This window comes from Hemitrygon akajei, chromosome 5 (genome assembly GCF_048418815.1).
Source record: "Hemitrygon akajei chromosome 5, sHemAka1.3, whole genome shotgun sequence".
Taxonomy (NCBI): Eukaryota; Metazoa; Chordata; class Chondrichthyes; order Myliobatiformes; family Dasyatidae; genus Hemitrygon; species Hemitrygon akajei.
Genome location: NC_133128.1, coordinates 86,745,694 through 86,767,902, shown reverse-complemented (window position 1 = coordinate 86,767,902; position 22,209 = coordinate 86,745,694). Strand labels below are relative to the sequence as shown.

General features: G+C 40.1%; 2 protein-coding genes across 6 annotated transcripts in view; one reads left to right on the top strand and one right to left on the bottom strand.

The window, feature by feature from the left end:
• LOC140727957 (general transcription factor IIF subunit 2-like) overlaps positions 1–22,209 on the top strand; it is a 133,037-nt gene that overhangs the window by 53,925 nt on the left and 56,903 nt on the right. The window contains exon 5 of one of the 2 annotated variants that reach the window (XM_073045969.1): positions 5,410–5,442. The exons of the other annotated variant lie outside the window; for it this stretch is intronic. Within the exon in view, the coding sequence (XP_072902070.1) occupies positions 5,410–5,442 (33 nt within the window). The remainder of the gene's footprint in view (positions 1–5,409; positions 5,443–22,209) is intronic. 2 annotated transcript variants of the gene reach the window in all.
• kctd4 (potassium channel tetramerization domain containing 4) overlaps positions 14,985–22,209 on the bottom strand; it is a 32,752-nt gene continuing 25,527 nt past the window's right edge. The window contains exons 2-4 of one of the 4 annotated variants that reach the window (XM_073045972.1): positions 20,915–20,994; positions 17,534–18,990; positions 14,985–16,825 (exon numbers count right to left, since the gene is read on the bottom strand). In XM_073045972.1, coding sequence (XP_072902073.1) covers positions 17,570–18,343 — 774 coding nt within the window. In that variant the 5' untranslated portion in view covers positions 18,344–18,990; positions 20,915–20,994 and the 3' untranslated portion in view covers positions 14,985–16,825; positions 17,534–17,569. The remainder of the gene's footprint in view (positions 16,826–17,533; positions 18,991–20,914; positions 20,995–22,209) is intronic. The other 3 variants (XM_073045974.1, XM_073045971.1, XM_073045973.1) reach the window with 3 other exon arrangements.

Genomic DNA, 22,209 nt, shown 5'->3' with positions numbered 1-22,209 from the left:
TTTGTTGTCCGGTGTTATACTTAGTGTAGGATTAATGTATATGTGAGTCCCTGTTAATGTGGCTTTGTTGGGCCTGTATCTGTGCTGGATGGTGAGATGAAGGGTTTGTATCCATGGTCTATGACTCTATCTAAGAGAGCCACAGACTATTTCAGCATCTGTTGACCTAGTGCACATATAGTTTGCTACTTTGATTTATGTGATAACATTGCCTATGCTGCAAAATCAGTATATTGGATTTTTCTGGGGGCATGAGGCCACATGTGAGTTCATATTATTAGTTGATAATTCATTTTAGAAAGTCTCTATCACCAGATGGAAAAAAAAGTCGTGCATTGGTAAATATTTGGCATTGTATATTTTAATGTAGTTGTATTTTATATGATGTACACATTAATATAAATGTTCATTTTACATAATACTGATTGTTCAGCTTAAGCATTTTTATTGCAAGCAGGCTTTCATTATTCCGTGGGTAATGCAAGTACTGGGCCAGATTCTGACGGACCTGATCTGCTGCTTGTTATTGGAGTAGTTTATCATTTAGAGAACTCTAAGAACTATTAAAATGAAATATTATCAAATGAAAATGTTTAATTTTTTTGAATAATTATTATGAACAAAATAACAATATATTGGTTTGTCTCTCTAAATTTCACAATGCTGAACTTCTGGCAAAATACAACACACCTTGACACAATATGTTCTCTAGCCCTTTCTTGTCTGTCATCTTGCTAATGTGATGGTAATCAATAGTTTTATTTTTAAGAACACTGATTTCACTTTTTGATGATGTCCTTGCTGGTCAGTGTGCTTTGGAAACAAAAGATGGAAAGCTTTGTCTCTGTATAGTTGAGTATAATTGAGAATGGGACAGAACGTGATCACAAATAAAACAGTATTTGATGACATTGACATTAGTATTGTAGTGTTGTTATTCACTCTAAGCACAAAAATAATACATTTTAATAACGTAAATGAAGCTCTCTGAATAAAACTGCCTTATAATGTTGTTTAATTTGAATCTTGATGCTCAGTTTACACTGCTTTGCATCAGAAATTGGGTCTATTGTGTAGCTTTGGTAATCACCGTAAAGAATGCCGTGTTAATGTGGTCTATGTTTAATTTGCACTCCCCACCATCATAAACATCAGTACACTACAACTGCACTACACTTACTCACCAAAGTGATCATGACAACACCTACCCAACCCATGACCTCTACCACCAAGAAAAAAGTCAGCGAGCATGTGAAAACACTATCCCAAACAGATTCCTTTCCAAGTCACATAACATTTTGATTTGGAAATACAGTATATTGTTATCCACTCTGTCTGTGCCTCTCATAATCTTATACACCTCTATCAATTTGTGTCTCTTCGTCAATCACTCCAAAGAGAAAATCAGTAGCTCACTCAACCTTTCCTGACAAAACATGTTTTCTAATCTAGGCAGCATTCTGGTAAATCTCCGCACCCTCTCTAAAGTTTCCACATCCTTCCAACCAGAGCTGAATGCAATGTTCCAGGTGTGATCTAAACAGAGTTTTACTGAGCTGCAACATTAGCTCCTGACTCTAGAACTCAACCCCCAATTAATGAAGGCTGACAAACCTGGTCCCTTCTTAAAAACCCTATCAACTTGTGTGGCAGCCTTGAAGGATCTGTGGACGTGAACCCCCAGATCCCTCTGATCCACGCTGCTGAGAATCCTATCATTAACCTTGTACTCAACTCAGCCTTCAAGTTCAACCTACCAAAGTATACCATTTCGCAGTTTTCCAGGATGAACTCCATTTGCCACTTTCTCAGCCCTGCTCTGCAATCTCTCTATGACCCTGTACACTATCTACAACATCATCACCTTTTGTCTCATCTGCCAATTTACTAATCCACCCTTCATCATTCTAGTCATTTATAACAATTACAAAGAGCAGGGGTCCTTGCGGAGCACCACTGGTCACTGATCTCCAGGTCGAATATGCTCCATCTAATACTACCATCTGCCATCTGTGGGCTAGCTAATTTCAAATCCACATTGCCAAGTTTCCATGAATCCCATGCCTCATCACTTTCTCAACTAACCTTCAATTGGGGATCTTTGGCAAATGCCTTACTAAAATCCATATACAAACCCCATTTCCAGAAAAGTTGGGATATTTTCCAAAATGCAATAAAAACAAAAATCTGTGATATGTTAATTCACATGAACCTTTATTAACTGACAAAAGTACAAAGAAAAGATTTTCAATAGTTTTACTGACCAACTTAATTGTATTTTGTAAATGTACACAAATTTAGAATTTGATGGCTGCAACACACTCAACAAAAGTTGGGACAGTTAAAATAAGATTGAAAAGTGCACAGAATATTTAAGTAACACCGGTTTGGAAGACTCCACATTAAGCAGGCTAATTGGTAGCAGGTGGAGTATCATGACTGGGTATAAAAGTAGAGTCCATCAAAGGCTCAGTCTTTGCAAGCAAGGATGGGTCGTGGCTCACCTCTTTGTGCCAAAATTCGTGAGAGAATTGTTAGTCAGTTCAAAAGGAGCATTTCCCAACACAAGATTGCAGAGAATTTAGGTCTTTCAACATCTACAGTACATAATATTGTGAAAAGATTCAGAGAATTCAGAGACATCTCAGTGCATAAAGGGCAAGGTCGGAAACCACTGTTGAATGCGCGTGATCTTTGAGCCCTCAGGCGGCACCGTCTAGAAACCGTCATGCTACTGTGATAATTATAGCCACCTGGGCTCAGGAGTACTTCGGAAAACCATTGTCACTTAACACAGTCCGTCACTGCATCCAGAAATGCAACTTGAAACTGTATTACACAAGGAGGAAGCCATATATCAACTCTATGCAGAAACGCCGGCGAGTTCTCTGGGCCCGAGCTCATCTCAGATGGACCGAAAGACTGTGGAACCGTGTGCTGTGGTCAGATGAGTCCACATTTCAGCTAGTTTTCGGAAAAAACGGGCGTCAAGTTCTCCATGCCAAAGATGAAAACGACCATCCTGATTGTTATCAGCGAAAGGTGCAAAAGCCAGCATCTGTGGTGGTATGTGGGTGCCAGTGCCCACAGCATGGGTAAGTTGCATGTATGTGAAGGTACCATTGACTCTGAGGCATATGTTAGGATTTTAGAGAGACACATGTTGCCATCAAGGCGATGTCTCTTCACAGGACGTCCATGCTTATTTCAGCAGGACAATGCCAGACCACATTCTGCACAGGTTACAACAGCATGGCTTTGTAGACACAGAGTGCATGTGCTTTACTGGCCTGCTGCCAGTCCAGATCTGTCTCCTATTGAAAATGTATGGCGCATCATGAAGAGGAGAATCAGACAACGGAGACCACGGACTGTTGAGCAGCTGAAGTCTTAAGCAAGGATGGACAAAATTTCCAATTGCAAATCTACTACAATTAGTATACTCAGTTCCAAAACGATTTAAAAGTGTTATTAAAAGGAAAGGTGATGTAACACAATGGTAAACATGCCTCTGTCCCAACTTTTGTTGAGTGTGTTGCAGCCATCAAATTCTAAATTTGTGTATATTTGCAAAATACAATTAAGTTGGTCAGTAAAACTATTGAAAATCATTTCTTTGTACTTTTGTCAGTTAAATAAAGGTTCACGTGAATTAACATATCACAGATTTTTGTTTTTATTGCATTTTGGAAAATATCCCAACTTTTCTGGAAATGGGGTTTGTACATAATAACATGTGAAATAGGAGCAGGAGGAGGCAATCTGGCCTGTCGAGCCTGCTCCGCCATTCAATAAGATCATGGCTGATCTTGCCATGGACTCATCTCCACCTACCTACCTTTTCCCCCATAGCCCTTAATTCCCCTACTACGCAAAAATCTATCCAACCTTGTCTTAAATATATTTACTGAGGTAAACTCTGCTTCATTGTGCAGAGAATTCCACAGATGTACCATATTTTGGGAAAAGCAGTTCCTCCTCATCTCCGTCCTAAATATACTCCCCCGAATCTTGAGGGTATGTCCCCTAGTTCTAGTCTCACCTACCAATGGAAACAACTTTCCTGCATCTAGCTTATCTCTCCCTTTCATTATTTTATTTTTTTCTATAACATCTCCTCTCATTCTTCTGAATTCTAGCGAATACAGTCCCAGGTGACTCAACCTTTCCACGTGGTCTAATCCCCTCAACTCTGGAATCAACCTGGTGAACCTCCTCTGCACCGCCTCCAAAGCCAATATATCCCTCCTCAAGTAAGGAGACCAGAACTGCACACAGTACTCCAGATGCGGCCTCACCAGTACCCTGTACAGTTGCAGCATGACCTCCCTGCTCTTAAATTCAATCCCTCTAGCAATGAAGGCAAACATTCCATTTGCCTTCTTGACAGCCTGCTGCACCTGCAAACCAACCTTTTGTGATTCATACACAAGCACTTTCAAGTCCTTCTGCACAGCAGCATGCTGCAATTTTTTACCATTTAAATAATAATCTGTTCTTTCATTTTTCCTTCCTAAGTGAAATTCCTCGCATTTACCAACATTAAATACCACATCCACTGCTCCACCTTTATTAATTCGTTTTGTCTGTTCCTTGAAAAAGTCAGTGATACCCGTGAGGTATGACCGGCCCCTCATAAAGCCATATTGACTGTCCCTAATAAGACTACACTTCTCCAAATGCTTGTAGATCCTTTCCCTAAGAATTCTTTCTGTTAGTTTGTCACTATGGACATAATACTATATGGCCTATAATTTTATATTACTCTTCTTGAACAAAGAAACGTTTGCCATCCTCAAATCCTTTGGTACTACTCCTGTGGCTAGTGAGGAAACAAAGATCATCTTTATGCCCCATCAATCTCTTCTCTTGCTTTCCATAGTAACTTGGGTTATATCCCATCTGGTCCCAGGAACTTAGCTATCCGAATGTATTTCAAAAGCTCCAACACTGCTTCTTTCTTCAGCTCAACGTGCTCAAGGCATTAACTTCATGGCATGGATAGCGACTTAGCAAGGGAATTCACCACAACTTTAAGGAAACTAGGGATGATAAAATAAAATATCTTCTCTGTGAACCCATCCCCAAAGATTGAACAAATTGCAGTCTGCAGGACCCCAATCTATGTTCAGAATAAATAGGGATCATATTTCTGAAGGTTCAAATTATTTTTAGGTGGATTTGAGCCAGGTTATTTACAATAGATTCTATTTTATTGATAATAAACATAAATTTTTAAAGCATTTAGTTCATAGCAACTCAACAGAATTTTACATTTGTTAAATAATTGTGATCCATATTGCTAAATTTTATATTTGGGAATATTTTCCTTCTCTTTTAGAATTGTTTTCTTGTGCATTTTTTCTACCGTAGGATAATATTACAGAAGTTTCTTTTTATCTTGTGTAGGACAGTCAGAAGACAAATCTGATGGCGGCAATGGTAAGTGTCGTTTGTCGTAATGAACATTTCCTCATATTTCACTGTCAGAATCCAGCAAAGCCAAGGACGAGTTAATTTGGTACAGTATATTCATATGTGCTTTCTGGCCATCTTTTATACCCATGTCATTTTGCTAATAAAGATATAAATAAGAACTGTAGAAGATGATCAACATTATGGTAATAAATTCATAAAATTTGAGATGCAGCTCTTACTTGTAAAAAGAAATCCTTCAATAGACCAGTTGGATAGGTCTCTGTGATCTCTGTAGAGACAAAGGACGGTGAAATTTGCTGGAATGACACTGGTGATTAGCTTTAGTCTCATTAAAGACTTAAAGTAGACTGCTTGCCTAGTAGCTTGTTTGTAGCAAGATGGTCAGTTGTGTCTAGTGGGATCTTGCCATTCGTAAGGCATAATGGTAATCTGTTGTTGGAACATGAGAAATTAAAGCTTGTGATGGGTATTTAACTTTTGCTACTTGCTTAAATTCTCTATTAAGCTGAGTTCTAATCTACTACATAACTTGACTTGCTGCAGATGTTCTCTAGCTTGGGGATTTTGAACTGACTTTTATTTATAATTCTAACAGTGACACTTGAGCATATGGATTAAAGCTGGATCCAGAAAAGTGTTTCATTTATATAAAGCTTTATTGTATCAACATTTTCAAAATGCGTCATATTCCAAGAATTTATTTTGAAAAGGCCAACTCAAGTTATTTTATTAACCCTGATTTTGGAAAGCAAAGCAGATCATTTCATTTGTTTAATGATCAATGAGGAACAGACGTTGAAAGAAATTTTACCCATCTGGCTGTCGGACAGTGGACTTGCATTGTTTTGCTCCGACACGGTATCAGAAGTAGATGTAAAGTGCTTATTTTATATTTCCTTCTTCATACTTGCATTGTCCAAACATCCTCTTCTTGTAAAGGTTCTGATAGAGGCTTAGACCTGAAATGTTGCATCTGTTTCTCCACTCACACCTGCTCCCTCACCTCAGCATTTTCACCATTTTCTTCTTTTGTTTTATACATCTAATCTTACCCTTTTAACTATAGTCACCATTGGGTTATTGATGGCTTCAGGCTGAGTAACTTTAAGTCAAGGCATTTTACAGGTGCTGTGCCGAAAAATCACCCTTAAATCACCATAGTAAAATTTAATTTGAATTGATAGACTTCAACAATTAAATTGATCCATGACACACCAGAATGGCAATCTGGAATTTTAGAAACATGAATTTCTATTCTCAGTCATCACTGACTGTGTAGTTCCAGCCTTCCAATCCTACACCTGCTGGCGTTCAGGCTTGCAAGCTTTTGCCCCCATTAATCTTCATTCTGGCATGTGTTCATGCTCCCTGAATTTCTCTGCCCTCTTGTGTTCTCTCTCCTCAACCCTCCTTGATGCTTTCTTGCCTGGTCTTCGAATTTCTATCTCCTGTGTCCCTGATGCACTTCCTCTACTATTGACCCCTTTTCCCTTTCTCTTGTGGTATCTGTCTCCTATGCTGTAAATAATCCTTCTGACTCTGCATTTGTATGTTCAAATTCCTTGACTTTGTCTCTGTTACCCTTGCTCATTTGTGTTTTTTTTCCTTTTTAGTGATCCTTATTGGGCCACTTCTCCAGCTTGTGGTCCTTCCTGATGCTAAGTTACCACCTTATCAAACTTTCTTTTTCCCAGTTTTGACATTGATCCTGTTCCTCACTCAGTTAATGTCCTGCTTTTTGCTTTCGCTGCTCACGTGGTACTTCTAAGCCCTCTTGCCATCACCTCCAGCCCCATTTCAGTAACAGCCTCGTATTCCCTCGGATCCCTACCTATGTGGATGGGATAAGAATGGATAGGAATCTTTGGTCTTTTGTTATTTTAATTCTTCTTACCTCCCAACTCATTACTAATCTTCCCATTTGTTCCCTTCTTCCCAGTCCCATTTCCCTGCATATTGTTACTGTAGATTTTTAATATAAAAAGTGAAAAACAGGTCAGCCAGCGTCTATGGAGATAAAAATAAATATCAGCATTTCAGATCACTGGCCTTGCTCTATATTTCTCTATTTTTCCAATGCTGATGAAAGCTACTTTTGTTAGATTAACTGTTTCTCATTCTATGTATACTACCTGACCTACTGAGTAAGAGTCAGTGCATTTTTAAACATACATTAAATGGAATAATGCCAAAAGAAGTGAATAAGCAGGGACCTAGGCCATAACCACAGACACATTGAGAGTAGGGGAGATTCAAACAAGAGGACATGAATTGAGAATTAAGGGGCAAAAGTTTAGAGGTAACACGAGGGAGAACTTCTTTACTCAGAGAGTGGTAGCTGTGTGGAACGAGCTTCCGGTAGAAGTGGCAGAGGCAGGTTCAATTTTGTCATTTAAAAAAAAATTAGATAGGTATATGGACAGGAAAGGAATGGAGGGTTATGGGCCGAGTGCAGGTCGGTGGAACTAGGTGAGTGTAAGTGTTGGGCACGGACTAGAAGGACCGAGATGGCCTGTTTCCCTGCTGTAATTGTTATATGGTTATACAAGAGGTATTGCAGATGCTGGAAATCTAGAGCCATAGGCCATGATATGTGGATGCATGATACCCATGCTTTGTACCATTTAGGATGTAAGTGCACTTTTGTAGTCCAGTTTGCCTCCTGTGTGCCTTGGTGGTGCAGCGGGTAGTGCCAGTGACAGCCAGAGGCATTCCTAACGTGGGAGCACTGTCTGTGTGAAGTTTGCACCTTCTCTCTGTGTCTGCATGGGTTCCTTTGGGTGCATTGGTTCCAACGTAATGTGCTAGTTGGCAGGTTAATTGGTAACTAAAAGTTATCCTTACACAAGTAGAGAGAAGAATAACAAAAGCTCAAAAAGTAAGCCGGGAAATTATAGGCCAGTAAGTTTGACATCGGTAGTAGGTAAATTATTGAAAGGAATACTAAGAGATAGGATCTACAAGTATTTGGATAAACAGGGACTTATTAGAAAAAGTCAGCATGGCTTTGTGCGTGGTAGGTCATGTTTAACCAATCTATTAGAGTTTTTCGAGGAAGTTACCAGGAAAGTGGATGAAGGGAAGGCAGTGGATGTTGTATACATGGACTTCAGTAAGGCCTTTGACAAGGTCCCACATGGGAGGTTAGTTAGGAAGATTCAGTCGCTAGGTATACATGGAGAGGTAGTAATTTGGATTAGACATTGGCTCAATGGAAGAAGCCAGAGAGTGTGGTAGTGGAGGATTGCTTCTCTGAGTGCAGGCCTGTGACTAGTGGTGTGCCACAGGGATCAGTGCTAGGTCCATTGTTATTTGTCAACTATATCAACGATCTGGATGATAATGTGGCAAATTGGATCAGCAAATTTGCTGATGATACAAAGATTGGAGGTGTAGTGGACAGTGAGGAAGGTTTTGAAAGCTTGCAGAGGGATTTGGACCAGTTGGAGGAATGGGCTGAAAAATGGCAGATAGAGTTTAATACAGACAAGTGTGAGGTATTGCACTTCGGAAGGACAAACCAAGGTAGAACATACAAGGTAAATGGTAGGACACTGAGGAGTGCAGTAGAACAGAGGGATCTGGGAGTACAGATACATAATTCCCTAAAAGCGGCATCACAAGTAGATAGGGTCGCAAAGAGAGCTTTTGGTACATTGCCTTTATAAATCAAAATATTGAGTATAAGAGTTGGAATGTAATGGTGAGGTTGTATAAGACATTGGTGAGGCCGAATTTGGAGTATTGTGTGCAGTTTTGGTCACCTAATTACAGGAAGGATATTAATAAGGTTGAAAGAGTGCAGAGAAAGTTTACAAGGATGTTGCTGGGACTTGAGAAACTGAGTTACAGAGAAAGGTTGAATAGGTTAGGACTTTATTCCCTGGAGCGTAGGAGAATGAGGGGTGATTTGATAGAGGTGTGTAAAATTATGATGGGTATAGATAGAGTGAATGCAAGCAGCCTTTTTCCACTGAGGCTAGGGGAGTAAAAAACCAGAGGTCATGGGTTAAGGGTGAAGGGGGAAAAGTTTAAAGAGAACATTAGGGGGGGCTTCTTTACACAGAGAGTGGTGGGAGTGTGGAATAAGCTGTCAGATGAAGTGGTAAATGTGGGCTCACTTTTGACATTTAAGAAAAACTTGGACAGGTACATGGATGAGAGGGGTTTGGAGGGATATGACCCAGGATCAGGTCAGTGGTACTAGGCAGAAAAATGGTTCGGCACAGTCAAGAAGGGCCAGAAGGCCTGTTTCTGTGCTGTAATGTTCTATGGTTCTATAAGTAGATGATAGGAGAGCCAAGGTAGAATTGATGAGTATGCATGTTTTAGAGGAAAATAAGTGGAGGAATAGGATTAATGAGATTGTTCTGGGAGCTGGCATTGACTGAATGGGCCAAGTGGCCTCTTCCAATGTCATAACAAAAAATGTTGTGAATGCTAGAAAGACCTATGTAGCATCTGATGTATATATATTTAGGAAGGATGCAGAACTGACAGCTGGTGACATCAATCAGTACTTTGCCAAGTAGACAATAGTGCTGGGGAATTCAATCTCAACTGGACAGTTGATGCAATGTCTTCAGTTCATATGGTGACGAACGCCATGTGTGAAGCAGGAAGGGTCACACTCCTTCCCTAAACACTGTAAAATTTATGGAGCATCAATTGCCGACAATTTGTTGATAACTTATTTATGGAATAATAGTTGGATTTAGTTGTGGGTAAGTCTTTTCCCAGACCTCTGCAGTAAGTAGTTCAGAAGTACTTTGACACAAGTAATTCAACAGAATGCTGTTGCTCCCTGACATAAGTGCTCTGGTGACCAGTCTACAAGGCATGAGAGAATGAAGAGGGATGGGCAAGGGTGCTCACTTTATCTCCCAAGGTTTACTAGAAAGTGTTAGTAAGGTTATGTCGATTGTTGTAGGCACAAAGCTGGGCTGGAACTATGTTGTAAGTAACTATTTATATTCTCGTGCATTTGAATCGTTCTGGGTTAGTGCACTGGTGTAAGGGACATGTACAACATCACTGTTATCGGCATGACACAACGTTAGAAAGTCTTGTATCCTGTCTTCACCAGGCATGTTCATTAATCCTGAGTCCCCCATTGAAAAGGTCATGGCTGATTTGACTCGAACATCAATTTCACATTCCTTTCACCTCATTCCTTATCAAGAAACTGTTGGCCTCTGCCTTAAAAATATTTTGAAACACTGCCCTCCACTGCACTTTGAGGAAGGATCATGCCAAAGATCATAATTCTGAGAGAGAAAAAAATAACTCAATGCTATCTTCAATTGTCAATTCTTATTTGGACTGTCATTCCTAGTTCCAGATTCCCACACATGAGGAAGCAGTTTCTCCACATTTCACAACTCACTGCCTTAAATGTTTTATTTACTTTACCTGCCTCTTTTCTAATTTTCAGTAAGTACAAGCAACATATCCAGAGACATCCAATTCCAGATATTAATCTTGCCTGTTAACCTTATCTGAACCGCTTCCAATGGATTTGCATCCCTTCTTAAATAAGGATTACTAACACTGTAAACAGTTCTCCAAATGTGATCTAAAGAATGCCCCATGTAACTGAAAAATAACCTCACTGCTTTTGTATTCATCTGCCCTAGAAATCACATTGTGTTGGCTTTCATAATGACCTGTTGTTCTGCATACTAGCCTTTTGTGAGTCATCAGACACCCAGATTTGTATTGCAGATGTCACATTTTAATGCAGCAGTGTCTGCAACTCCAAGAGAATCTACTGCACTAACACTTAGTTGGCCTGTGACCATGCCTGAAATAATCATTGTCACCAGCCAAGCTAACAAACACATTTTTATTTGCACTGATCGGTTCGGTTCTTGATCTTTGAGCTTTTACAGCAGATTGGATGTGGTTATAGGAGATGAGGTTTTTCCTCTGAGAAACCCACATTCAGTGAGAAGGTTCCTGCCAGGCTCGGCCAGCTCATGTTCATTTAGGGGAAAACAGCCTTTGGCCCCGCCAAACTGAGAAATCACGTTCGTGTGGATGCTGTGTAATGTACCACCAGTTACAAACCCACAATGAAAAATGCCAGACAGTACACCCTATGCAATTAAATGATTGAACTTTATAAATCTTAATCTGAATATAGAGTTAGTAATGAAAATTTTTTTTAAAGGGTCTAATTCAAGGAAAAGTCAAAAGTGCATGTTGGAGTTCGCTCAGTCGTCATTCTTCCACCATCGGTCTCCTCCGAGCGTCACCAACCTTCAGACCCTCAGATCCCGGTCCACTCCGTCCAGTGGTCCACACATGTCTTCATCTCTCTTCGACAAAAACCACAAAAAACCTCCTTCCAGATTCACAAGACAGAGCAACAATCTCTGATTGGCTAACATGCATACCATAGTCCTGTTATCTCCAGCCATAACCCAAACGTTGCTACTACAGAGAAACTGTTACCTCAGCAATGAACATTACAGAGAAGCCATTACATTAGCCTCAGCAGTAAAACATTACAAAGAAGCCATTACATTAGCAGTGAATCCTTACAGCTAGAAACTGCAAGGATAAAATGAAACAGTGATGAGAGTTATATACCGGCCTGCAAACAGTAGCCATGGTGTAGGGTACAAATTACAATTGGAGATACAAAAGGCATGTAAAAAAGAGTAAAGTTATAATATTCATGGAGAATTTCAATATTCAGGTAGATTGGGAAAATCAGGTTGGCACAGGATCATAAGAGAAGGAATTTATAGAGTGCTTGTAATGTGGCTTGTTGAGCCCATTAGAGTTAAGGCAATTCTGGATCGGATGTTCTGTTATGAACCGGATTTAACTAAGCAACTTAAAGAACCATTAGGATGCAGTGATCATAATATGATTGAATTCACTCTGCAGTTGAGAGGGAGAAGCTGAAATCAGACGTATCTGCATTACACTGAAGTAAAGGGAATTACAGAGGCATGAAAGAGGAGCTGGCCTAAGCCGGTTGGAGGGGGACACTAGGAGAGATATTTGGAAGGCACAAGATCACTTCATCCCACAGAAGGAGTATTCTAAAGAGGAGGGTGAGGCAACTGTGGTTACAAGCAAAAAGGAAAGGAATAATATAGCAAAAATTCGTGGGAAGCTAGAGAATTGGGAACTTTTTAAAAGCCAATAGAAGGCAACTAAAAAAGAAATAAGAAGGGAAAAGATGAAATATGAAGATAAGCTAGCCAATAATATAAAAGAGGATGCAAGAAGTTTTTTCAGATATATAAAGAGAGGTGAGAGTGGATATTGACCGCTGGAAAATGATGCTGGAGAGGTAGAAATGAGGGACAAAGAAATGTCAGATGAACTCAATAAGTATTTTACGTCGATATTCGCTGTGGAAGACACCAGCAGTATGCCAGAAATTCGAGAGTGTCAGGGGGCAGAAGTGAGTGTAGTCGCTATTACTAAGGAGAAAGTGCTTGGAAAACTGAAAGATTTAAAGGTAGATGGGTCACCTGGACCAGATGAGCTACACACCAGGGTTCTGAAAGAGATAGCTGAAGAGATTGTGGAAGCATTAGTAATGATATTTCAAGAATCAGTAGATTCTGGAGTGATTCTGGAGGCCTGGAAAGTCGCAAATCTCACTCCAATCTTTAAGAAGGGAGGAAGGCAAAAGACAGGAAATTATAGGCCCAGTTAGCCTGACCTCAGTGGTTGGTAAGGTGTTGGAGTCCAATATTAAGGATAAGGTTTCAGGTATTTGGAGGCACAGGATAAAATAGGTCAGTCAGCATGGTTTTCTGAGAGGGAAATTTTGAAATTCTTCATGTATGTAACAGAGAGGATAGACAAAGAAGAGTCAGTGGATGTCGTTTACTTGGATTTTCAGAAGATCTTTTACATGCTGCTGCACATAAGACTGTCAAACGAGACTCCTATTACAGGAAAGATACTAGTGTAGATAGCAGATTGGCTGACTGGCAGGAGACAAAAAGTGGGAATAAAGGGGCCTTTTCAGGTTGGCTGCCAATGACTTGTGGTGTCCCGCAGGGGTTGGTGTTAGGACCACTTATTTTCACGTTATATGTCAATGACTTGGATGATGGAATTGATGCCTCTGTGGCCAGGTTTGTGGGCGATACAAAGATAGATGGAGGGGCAGGTGATGTGGAAGTAAGGAGTCTGCAGACAGACTTACACAGAATGGGCAAAGAAGTGGTAGATGGAACATACTTGGTCATGCACTTTGATAGAAGGAATAAAAGTGTAGACTATTTTCTAAATAGTCTATTTAAAAAAATAGGGAGCAAATTCAAAAATCAGAGATACCAAAGTACTTGGGAATCCCAGTGCAGGATTCCCTAAAGGGTAAATTGCAGATTGATTCAATGGTGAAGAAGGCAAAAGCAATGTCAGCATTCATTTTGAGAGGACTAGAATATAAGAACAAGGATGTAATGCTGGAGGTTTTATAAAGCATTAATCAAACTGCACTTGGAGTAGTGTGAGCAGTTTTGAGCCCCTTAGAAAAGATGTGCTGGCATTGGAGAGGATCCAGAGGAGGTTCACAAGAATGATCCTGGGAATCAAAGGGTTAAACATATGATTAGTGTTTGATGGCTTTGGACCTGTACTCCCTGTAATTTAGAAAAATAAGGGGAGATTTTATTGAAACTTATCAAATAGTGTAAGGCCTAGATAGAGTGGATGTGGAGAAGATATTTTCTATGGTGGGGCAGTCTAGGACCAGAGGCACAGCCTCAGAATAGAAGGACGTTGCTTTAGAACAGAGATGAGAAGGAGATTCCACAACCAAGAGAAAATCTGCATTTGCTGGAAATCCGAGCAACACAGACAAAATGCTGGAGGAACTCAGCAGGCCAGGCAGCATCCATGGAAAATAGTACAGTCAACATTTCGGGCCGAACTTCAGCCAGAGGGTGGTAAATCTGTGGAACTCATTGCCACAGGTGTTTGTAGTGGCCAAGTAATTGGGTATGTTTAAAACAGAGGTCGATGGGTTCCTGATTAGTGAGGGTGTCAAAAAGTTATGGGGAGAAGGCAGGAGAATGGGATTGAGAAGAGTAATAAATCAGCCATGGTGGAATGGCCTAATTCTGCTCCTTTGTCTTATGTTTCTACTTACAACTTTACTGATGACATGCTCATGCAATGCATCCACTATCTGGAACTGGACAGTATTGAGCAGACTTGTCTACCGTAACCTTGTTAGCCCATTTTCAATTCTTCTGATCTGAAGCCCTGAAGGTCACGTCCAGAGACTTTTTAGAGCTGGTGAGATTTTTGCCGTTCCCACCCAGACACCTATCATCCTCTCAGTGCAAATAAAATCTTTCCTTATTCTGACCGCTAATCCTGCCAATTTCTTTAAATCTGTGTTGTTTGGTTGTTGATCCTTCAGCTGAACCCTTTTTCTGCATTATTTTCTCATAAAATGTAGTCTGATCTTCATCTAAGTCACAATAATAGGCAAACTCAATCTACCTAAACTAATTACACACAAACAATTATACTTTCATATCTTTATTGAACACATTGCTTAATCATTCACAGTCCAGGCTGGAAAAAGTATCTAACCAGTATATTTAATAACCTCCACCAGACATTTCCTGTAGCTGCAAATTAGACGTACAATGGCGAGGAGGAATTTTAGACCAATTTTCTATACAAAACTGTTTCAAATCATCAGTATTTCTGCATGAAGACCCTCTTCAGGTCATGCCACAACATCTCAATTGGGTTAAGGTCTGATTGGCCATTCCAAAACATGAATTTTCTTTTTAAACCATTCTGTTGTTGATTTACTCTTGTTTCAGATCATTGTCTTGTTGCATCATCCAACTTCTGTTAAGTTTCAAGTGACAGACCACTACCCTGACATTCTCCTGTAAAATGTCTTGATACAGTTTTGAATTAATTGTTCCCTCAACAATTGCAAGCTGTCCAGGCCCTGAGGCAGCAAAGCAACCCAAACCATGATGCTCCTTCCACCGTGCTTTACAATTGGGCTGAGGTTTTGGTGTTGGTGTGCAGTGCCCTTTCTCCTCCAAACACAACGGTGTGTATTTCTTCCAAAAAGTTCAATTTTTGTCTCACTTGTCCACAGAATATTGTCCCAGGTGGTCTTTTGCAAACTTGAGATGTGCAGCAATTATTTTTGGAGAGCGGTGGTTTCCTCAGTGGTATCCTTCCATGAACACCATTCTTGTTCAGTGTTTTTCTAATGGTGGACACATGTGTTTGTCTATTCTTGTGACTTAGATGAAGATCAGACCACATTTTATGGGTTAATCACGCAGAGAACCGAACGATTGCAACTGTACCTATCCAAATTTCACTTAAGCATTGAAATCAGACTTGTTTCCACCGCATCTGCTGGCACTCGTTCCACACTGTCACCAACCTCTGAGTGAAGACATTCCCCCTCATGTTCCCCTTAACTATTTCACCTTTCACCCTTAACCCCTGACCTGAAGTTCTGGTCTCCCAACCTCAGTGGAAAAAGCCTGCTTGCATTCACTCTATCTATACCCCTCATAATTTTGTACACCTTTATCAAATTTCCCCTCATTCTCCTACACTCCAGGGAAAAAAGTCATAACCTATTGAACCTTTCCAACATCCTCGTAAATTTTCTCTGCACTCTTTCAGGCTTATTGGCATCTATCCTGTAGCTAGGTGACCAAACTGCACACAACACAACAAATTAGGCCTCACGAAAGTCTTCTACAACTTCAACATACAGTGTTCAAACAAAATAGTTTTCTCAATGGTTAGTTTTTATTCGTAACGTGATATATGTGAAACACATTCCATGCATAATTACATTCCTTAAATACTTATTTTATTTGTATTTAACAATATTGTTTGATATTTGCAATTAGTTATATATTCATAATTGTAGGTCATCATTCATTATATTATCATACCAGGAAGTTACAAGAGGTACTTTGGATGTAAAATGTTATTTTTATTTCTAATGTGATTTCCATCTGTGCTTTTCATTTCCTTCTGTTATAGTCTCAGTTACAATACAATGCTGGAAACAGCGATGGTCATCAGTGAAGCTGTTAAACATATCAAAGAGTGGCTTGTTATAATTTATTGTCTCTGATGAATGATAGGCCTGTGTAGCTGCTTCCCCACAGAGGTATTGCAGATATTGGAAGCTCACAGGGGATCATTCTTCATTGCTCTCTCTGTGACTTCAAGTTCTAAAACACCATAGATATTTAATTCAGAAAAAGATAGATTTGTTGCAGGGTAAGAGTAGCTGATTTGGCAGTGATTTTAATTCAAGGAGATGAGTATCTTCAATCTGAGGCATCTAATTTGAAGAAAACCGTGACTGCGCTGAAACGATGCCATTATTCTTCCTAAGCTTCTGTGTAGAGAACAAATGAACCGTTTATGACTGAATAACTTTATAATGCAATGAAAAGCTTGAATGTAAAAATGATTACTGAATCCTGGTGATTAAATGAGAACAGCCTTATGCACTAAATTAACTTTATCCTGAATTATTTTGATATAAAATTTACAGTTCTGTCCTAGTGTAGCACACTGTAGTTGTGTCTGTTTGTCCCTGAAGTATTCCAGTGAAATTGTGTCATCTCTAGAGATAACTTTCTAATCACTAAATTTAAAACTTACGTAAGAAAGCTGAAATAATTTAAAAACTCAATAATTAAGGTAAGAACTTACTTTTTCAAAATGAAGGTGTAGAAAAATATTTTTTTTCCCTAAGAATTTCATTTTCAGAGATTACGAAGATTTTTAAAGGTTGTGAAACTATGGGAAACATTACTGGTTTCTTTCCCATTCAGAAAATAATAGCAGTACTTTGCACTTTAGGTAATTTTAGATAATTAATGGTCCTAAACATCTAAGTAAGTAGATTACACATGAAAGTGATGTGGTGACGCAAAGTGTTTATGTAAAAATTGGATAATAATGTATTCAGTAGACTGAAATTGTACTTTACAGTTTAATGGAGCTTAACATATCATATCTTGAAGGTAATATATTGACTGAGCGGTCAGTTCTATAGTCTAAATACTGTAGCATAGCATTTACAAAAGAGTAATATTACCTCTGTTTATGACATGTATTTCTTCTGAAACTGGATTTACTTCAGAAAATGAAGTGCATCACTTTGAACAATAGACCCCCTAGAGCTATCCAAACTGGTCAGCAACTTGAAGTCATTCTTTAAAGCCATCATGATGGCCTCAAACTTTAGGGTCTCCAGCGTGCAAACAAATGTGTTGTCTTCCTTGAGAACCAGACGTGCCCCACTTTCAGATTTGATGAAGAACTTAAACTGGATGACATGTGATGAGACCACAAATTCTTCAGGAAATCCATCTAGACGGCTTTTGGACACTTGAATTATGCGCGACTTGATCCTTGCAATGAAATCTGCAGAATTGCAGTAGATTTTGAGGCCATGAGAGCGATCGTGGCTGTCGATTATTTCTAGGAATGTGACCTCTGGCGCCTGTTGCACATGAGCTGACTTGATTTTCAGAGCCTCTATTAGGGGTTTTATCTGATAGAATTCTGCCTCCTGTGCTAAAAGTTGAATCTCTTGAAATCCTTCTGGTAAGAGAAGCTCACCATTTCGTAGGAAATTAAGGACATGCCTGAACAGCAAGCCATCGCGGTCAATGAAGTAGTTCCCATCGCCGTCAAAACTGCTCTGAGTTTTGCCATTTATCAAAGCTTCCAGCAAGGAATCAACATGCTTAGTTAATGTATGTCTCTGCGTTGTGTAGAGAAACCCACCAACATTAATTGTGATCACAGACGCTTTGCAATTCTTGCCCTTTTGTAAGTAATTTTCTGCATAGTTGTATTTTCCTTCGAGGTGAGCTTCTTTCCTATTACCCTTCCCTTCCATTGCAGAACACTTGATGTTAATTCGGGTTGTATCACATATATTGGTTGTAAGGAAAATCACCTGAATGCATACAGAAGAAATAATGAAATAGATGTATCGATAGGATTTCTTTAGATGTCAGCAGCATTTCACAATAGGTGGTATTTTATCATTGTATTCAGTAAATTTGAAGTAATATGATTAACATAGAACAGTACAGCAGAATTCAGACCTTCAGCCTGCAATGTTTCACTGATCTAACCTAATTTGGCTTTCCTGCAACCAAGTCTCACTAATGGCTACTATAACGTAATTCCAAGTGCTGATCCAAGCTCTATGCTCATCTGCCTTACCTACAATACTCCATGCATTGAAATAGATACAACATAGAACATTAGTGGGGCACCATGGTAGTGTAGCGGTTAGTTAATTACAGCTCGGGGCTTAGGAGTTGAATTCTGGTGTCCTCGGTCAGAAGGTTTGTATGTTCTTCCCGTTTGTGTGTGGGTTTCTTCCAGGTGCTCCGGTTTCCTCCCACAGTCCAAGTGTGTACTGGTTAGTAGGTTAGTTGGTCATTATAAATTGCCCTGTGATTAGGCGAGAGTTAAAAAGATGGGTTGCTGGGTGGTGTGGTACGTTGGGCCGAAAGAGCCTGTTCCGTGTTGTATCTATAAACAAACAAAAATAAATTAGTTCCACCATGCTGAATTATACAGGCTAATATCTACCTTGCTCATAACCACTCCAGTATTTGCCCTGGCGCTCTAGTTCCCAGCCCCCTGCAACTTTGCTTTAAACTTGTCCAGAGCAGCACTAGCAAACCTTCCAACAAGGAGATTGCTCCTCTTCTCAGTCATACAGGTCCCACCTTCCTGGACGAGAGCCCAATGATTCAAAAACCTGAAGGCCTCCCTCCTACCCCATCTCCTTAGGCACGTGTTAAACTGAATGATATTCTTATTTCTGGCCTCACTAGCACATGGCATGGGTAGCAATCCTGAGATCACCACCTTAGAGGTCCTGTCCTTTACCTTAGCACCTAAATCTCTGAACTCACTTTGCAAGACCTCATCACCTCATCTTCCTGCCTATGTCATTGGTACCGATGTGGACCACAACCTCTGGCTGCTCAACCACCCCTTAGGAATGTTATTGGCTCAATCCCAGCTGTCTCTGTCCCTGGCATTTGGGAGGCAATATACCAACGGAACCTCCTGTCCATTCAAGGATTCTGGCCCAAGGAGCTGCTGGAGTAATGTCTTGTGACTGGATAACTGACTTCATATAACCACAACCATCTTCCTTTCTGCGACCATTGCAGTGTTTTCCCCTGGTGCTCAGGACCTTTGCCAGTCTTTTTAATGCCACACTTGGTCAAATGTTGCCTTGATGTCAATGGCAGGCACTCTCAATTTACGTCAGCTATTCAGCTCTGGTGAGGTCAGGAGCCAAGTGATCTCGGTAGAGCCTAAACTTAGCATCGATGAGTATGGTTATTGTACGGTGGAATCATCCTAATGGCACTAATGAGAGATTATCCATCACTCAGCAGCTGGTTGAGAATAGATTGACTTGGGCAGTAATTAGTCAAATTGGACTTGTTCCCATTTTTGTGAAGAGGTGACAACAAATTTCAGTGTTGTAACTGTCTTCAAACATCTTGGCCAGAGACACAGTTAATTCTGGAGAGCAGGTTTCTGGTACTATAGCCCAGATATTGTCTGGTCCCAAATATTTTGCTGTATTTGATACTTTGAACCATTCTTTGATGCCACGTGGAGTGCATCAAATTGGCTGAAGACTGGCTCCTGTGCTGTTTAGGGATTACAAGGACAAAACGACAGAACCTGAATGTTTTACCCTTGTTGTTAGCAATCTAGTGCTGGGCTCCAGGGTGGAAATGCTCTTGGAGCCCCCTCCCATCTTTCTCGTTTACTTGTCCAGCACTGTTCACAGATATAGGACCTCGGACCTTTGATCTCTTGTCTGATCTGCTGATTAGCAGCTCACTTAACCTTGTTTGTTGCATGTTGTTTTTTCAAACTTTGGCACTTACATTCAGTGACCACTTCATTAGGTTCCGGAGTGGAACCCTGTATGGTCTTCTGCTGCTGTAACCCATCCACTTCAAGGTTCATTGTGTTGTGTGTTCAGAGATGCTCTTCTTCACACCACTGTGGTAACATGTGGTTATTTGAGTTACTGTGGCCTTCCTGTCAGCTTGAACCTGACTGGCAATTCTCTGACCTCCCTCAATAACAAGGTGTTTTCTCCCACAGAACTTCTACTCCCTTGAAGTTATTTTTCATAATTCACACCATTCTCTCTAAACTCTAGTGACTGCTGTGTGTGGAAAATCCAGCAGTTTCTGAGATACTCTAACCACCCTGTCAAGCACCAGCAATCATTCCACAGTCAAAGTCACTTAGATCACATTTCTTCCTCATCCTGATGCTTTAACTGAACCTCATGACCATGACTGCATGCTTTTGTGCACGTTGCTGCCCCATGGCTGGCTGTTCATATTTGCGTTAACGAGCAGGTCTGCGGGTGTACCTAATAAAGAGGTCACTGAGTGTATTGCACTGTTACCTGGTTAGCACTGAGTTTTTAGATATGCTTGTTACAGCTCTTGGCTCATCCTCATGCACTCCTCACGAAACAGGATTTACCTTTATAATAATAATGGAGAAAGGACGAGTGTAGCCATGTCATCATAGGTCATGGGTGATGCACATTTAATGCTGTTGTCGTATGCACATCAAAATTCTAATTATTAATGCACTATTTGTCACTGTCATTTAATTTCTTGTTCACATTGTAAAAAAAAGGGAAAACCTTGTATTTCTGCAAAGTAAATTTCATTTATTTAGCATTGATATCATGTTAGACTACTAATTTCAAATAACCCTGAAGCTATAGAGGAAATGAAACCCATTTCCTTCAAATTACAGTTAGATAGATAGATAGATAGATACTTTATTCTAAAATGGTTGGATAGTTTTCCATTAATCTAGGGGACATGGGAAAGTGTATTGTTGTCCCATTGGTGAGAGGTAAATGGCAAGTTATCAGAAAATCAGAGTGAATCAGGATGTCCTCACAGTACTCTCAGCTGACAGTGACAATACTGGTGTGAGTGACCGAGCACAAGCTCCATCTTCAAATTCAGATCACCTTTTGGTGTATTGTCACCCATTTAAACAAGACAGATTCAAAGGAGAAAATCATAAACACAAGAGATTCTGATGTTGGAAATCCAGAGTAACACATACAAAGTGCTGGAGGAACTCAGCAGGTCAGTCAGCATCTGAACAGTCAATGCTTTGGGCTGAGGCCTTTCATCGGGATGCACAACCAAGGGTCTTGGCCCAAAACATTGCTTGTTTATTCCTCTCCATGGACGCTACCTGTCCTACTGAGTTCCTCCAGCAATTTGTATGTGTTACTCAAGAGGGGAAAATTTTGTATGTGTTACTCAAGAGGGAAAATTTTTTGCCAGTAGTGTTATGAGTAGACCACCTCTCTAATGTGCAATTTGCATTCGAGATCTTGAATGTAACTACCTCATCTTCAGCACTATCACTCCAGGTCCCATCCCCCTGCCAAATTAGTTTAAACACACCTGTGGTCCAGACGTAGACAAGGAACATGAATTCAGGAGGTGCCCTGATGATGACTGTCGTTGAGATCAGGGCAGGGATTGAACAGGAGCAGCATTGGGACATGAAATGCAAATCAGCAGATATTAAGGAGATCTTAGCAAGAGTGCCTCAAGGCAGTGTCTGATGCCCAGTTAAGGAGGACCTGACTTATATAAATATCCTTTTCTTTTTCAATCTCTTTATTATTATTAATAATATTATGAACAAAATACAATTGATATA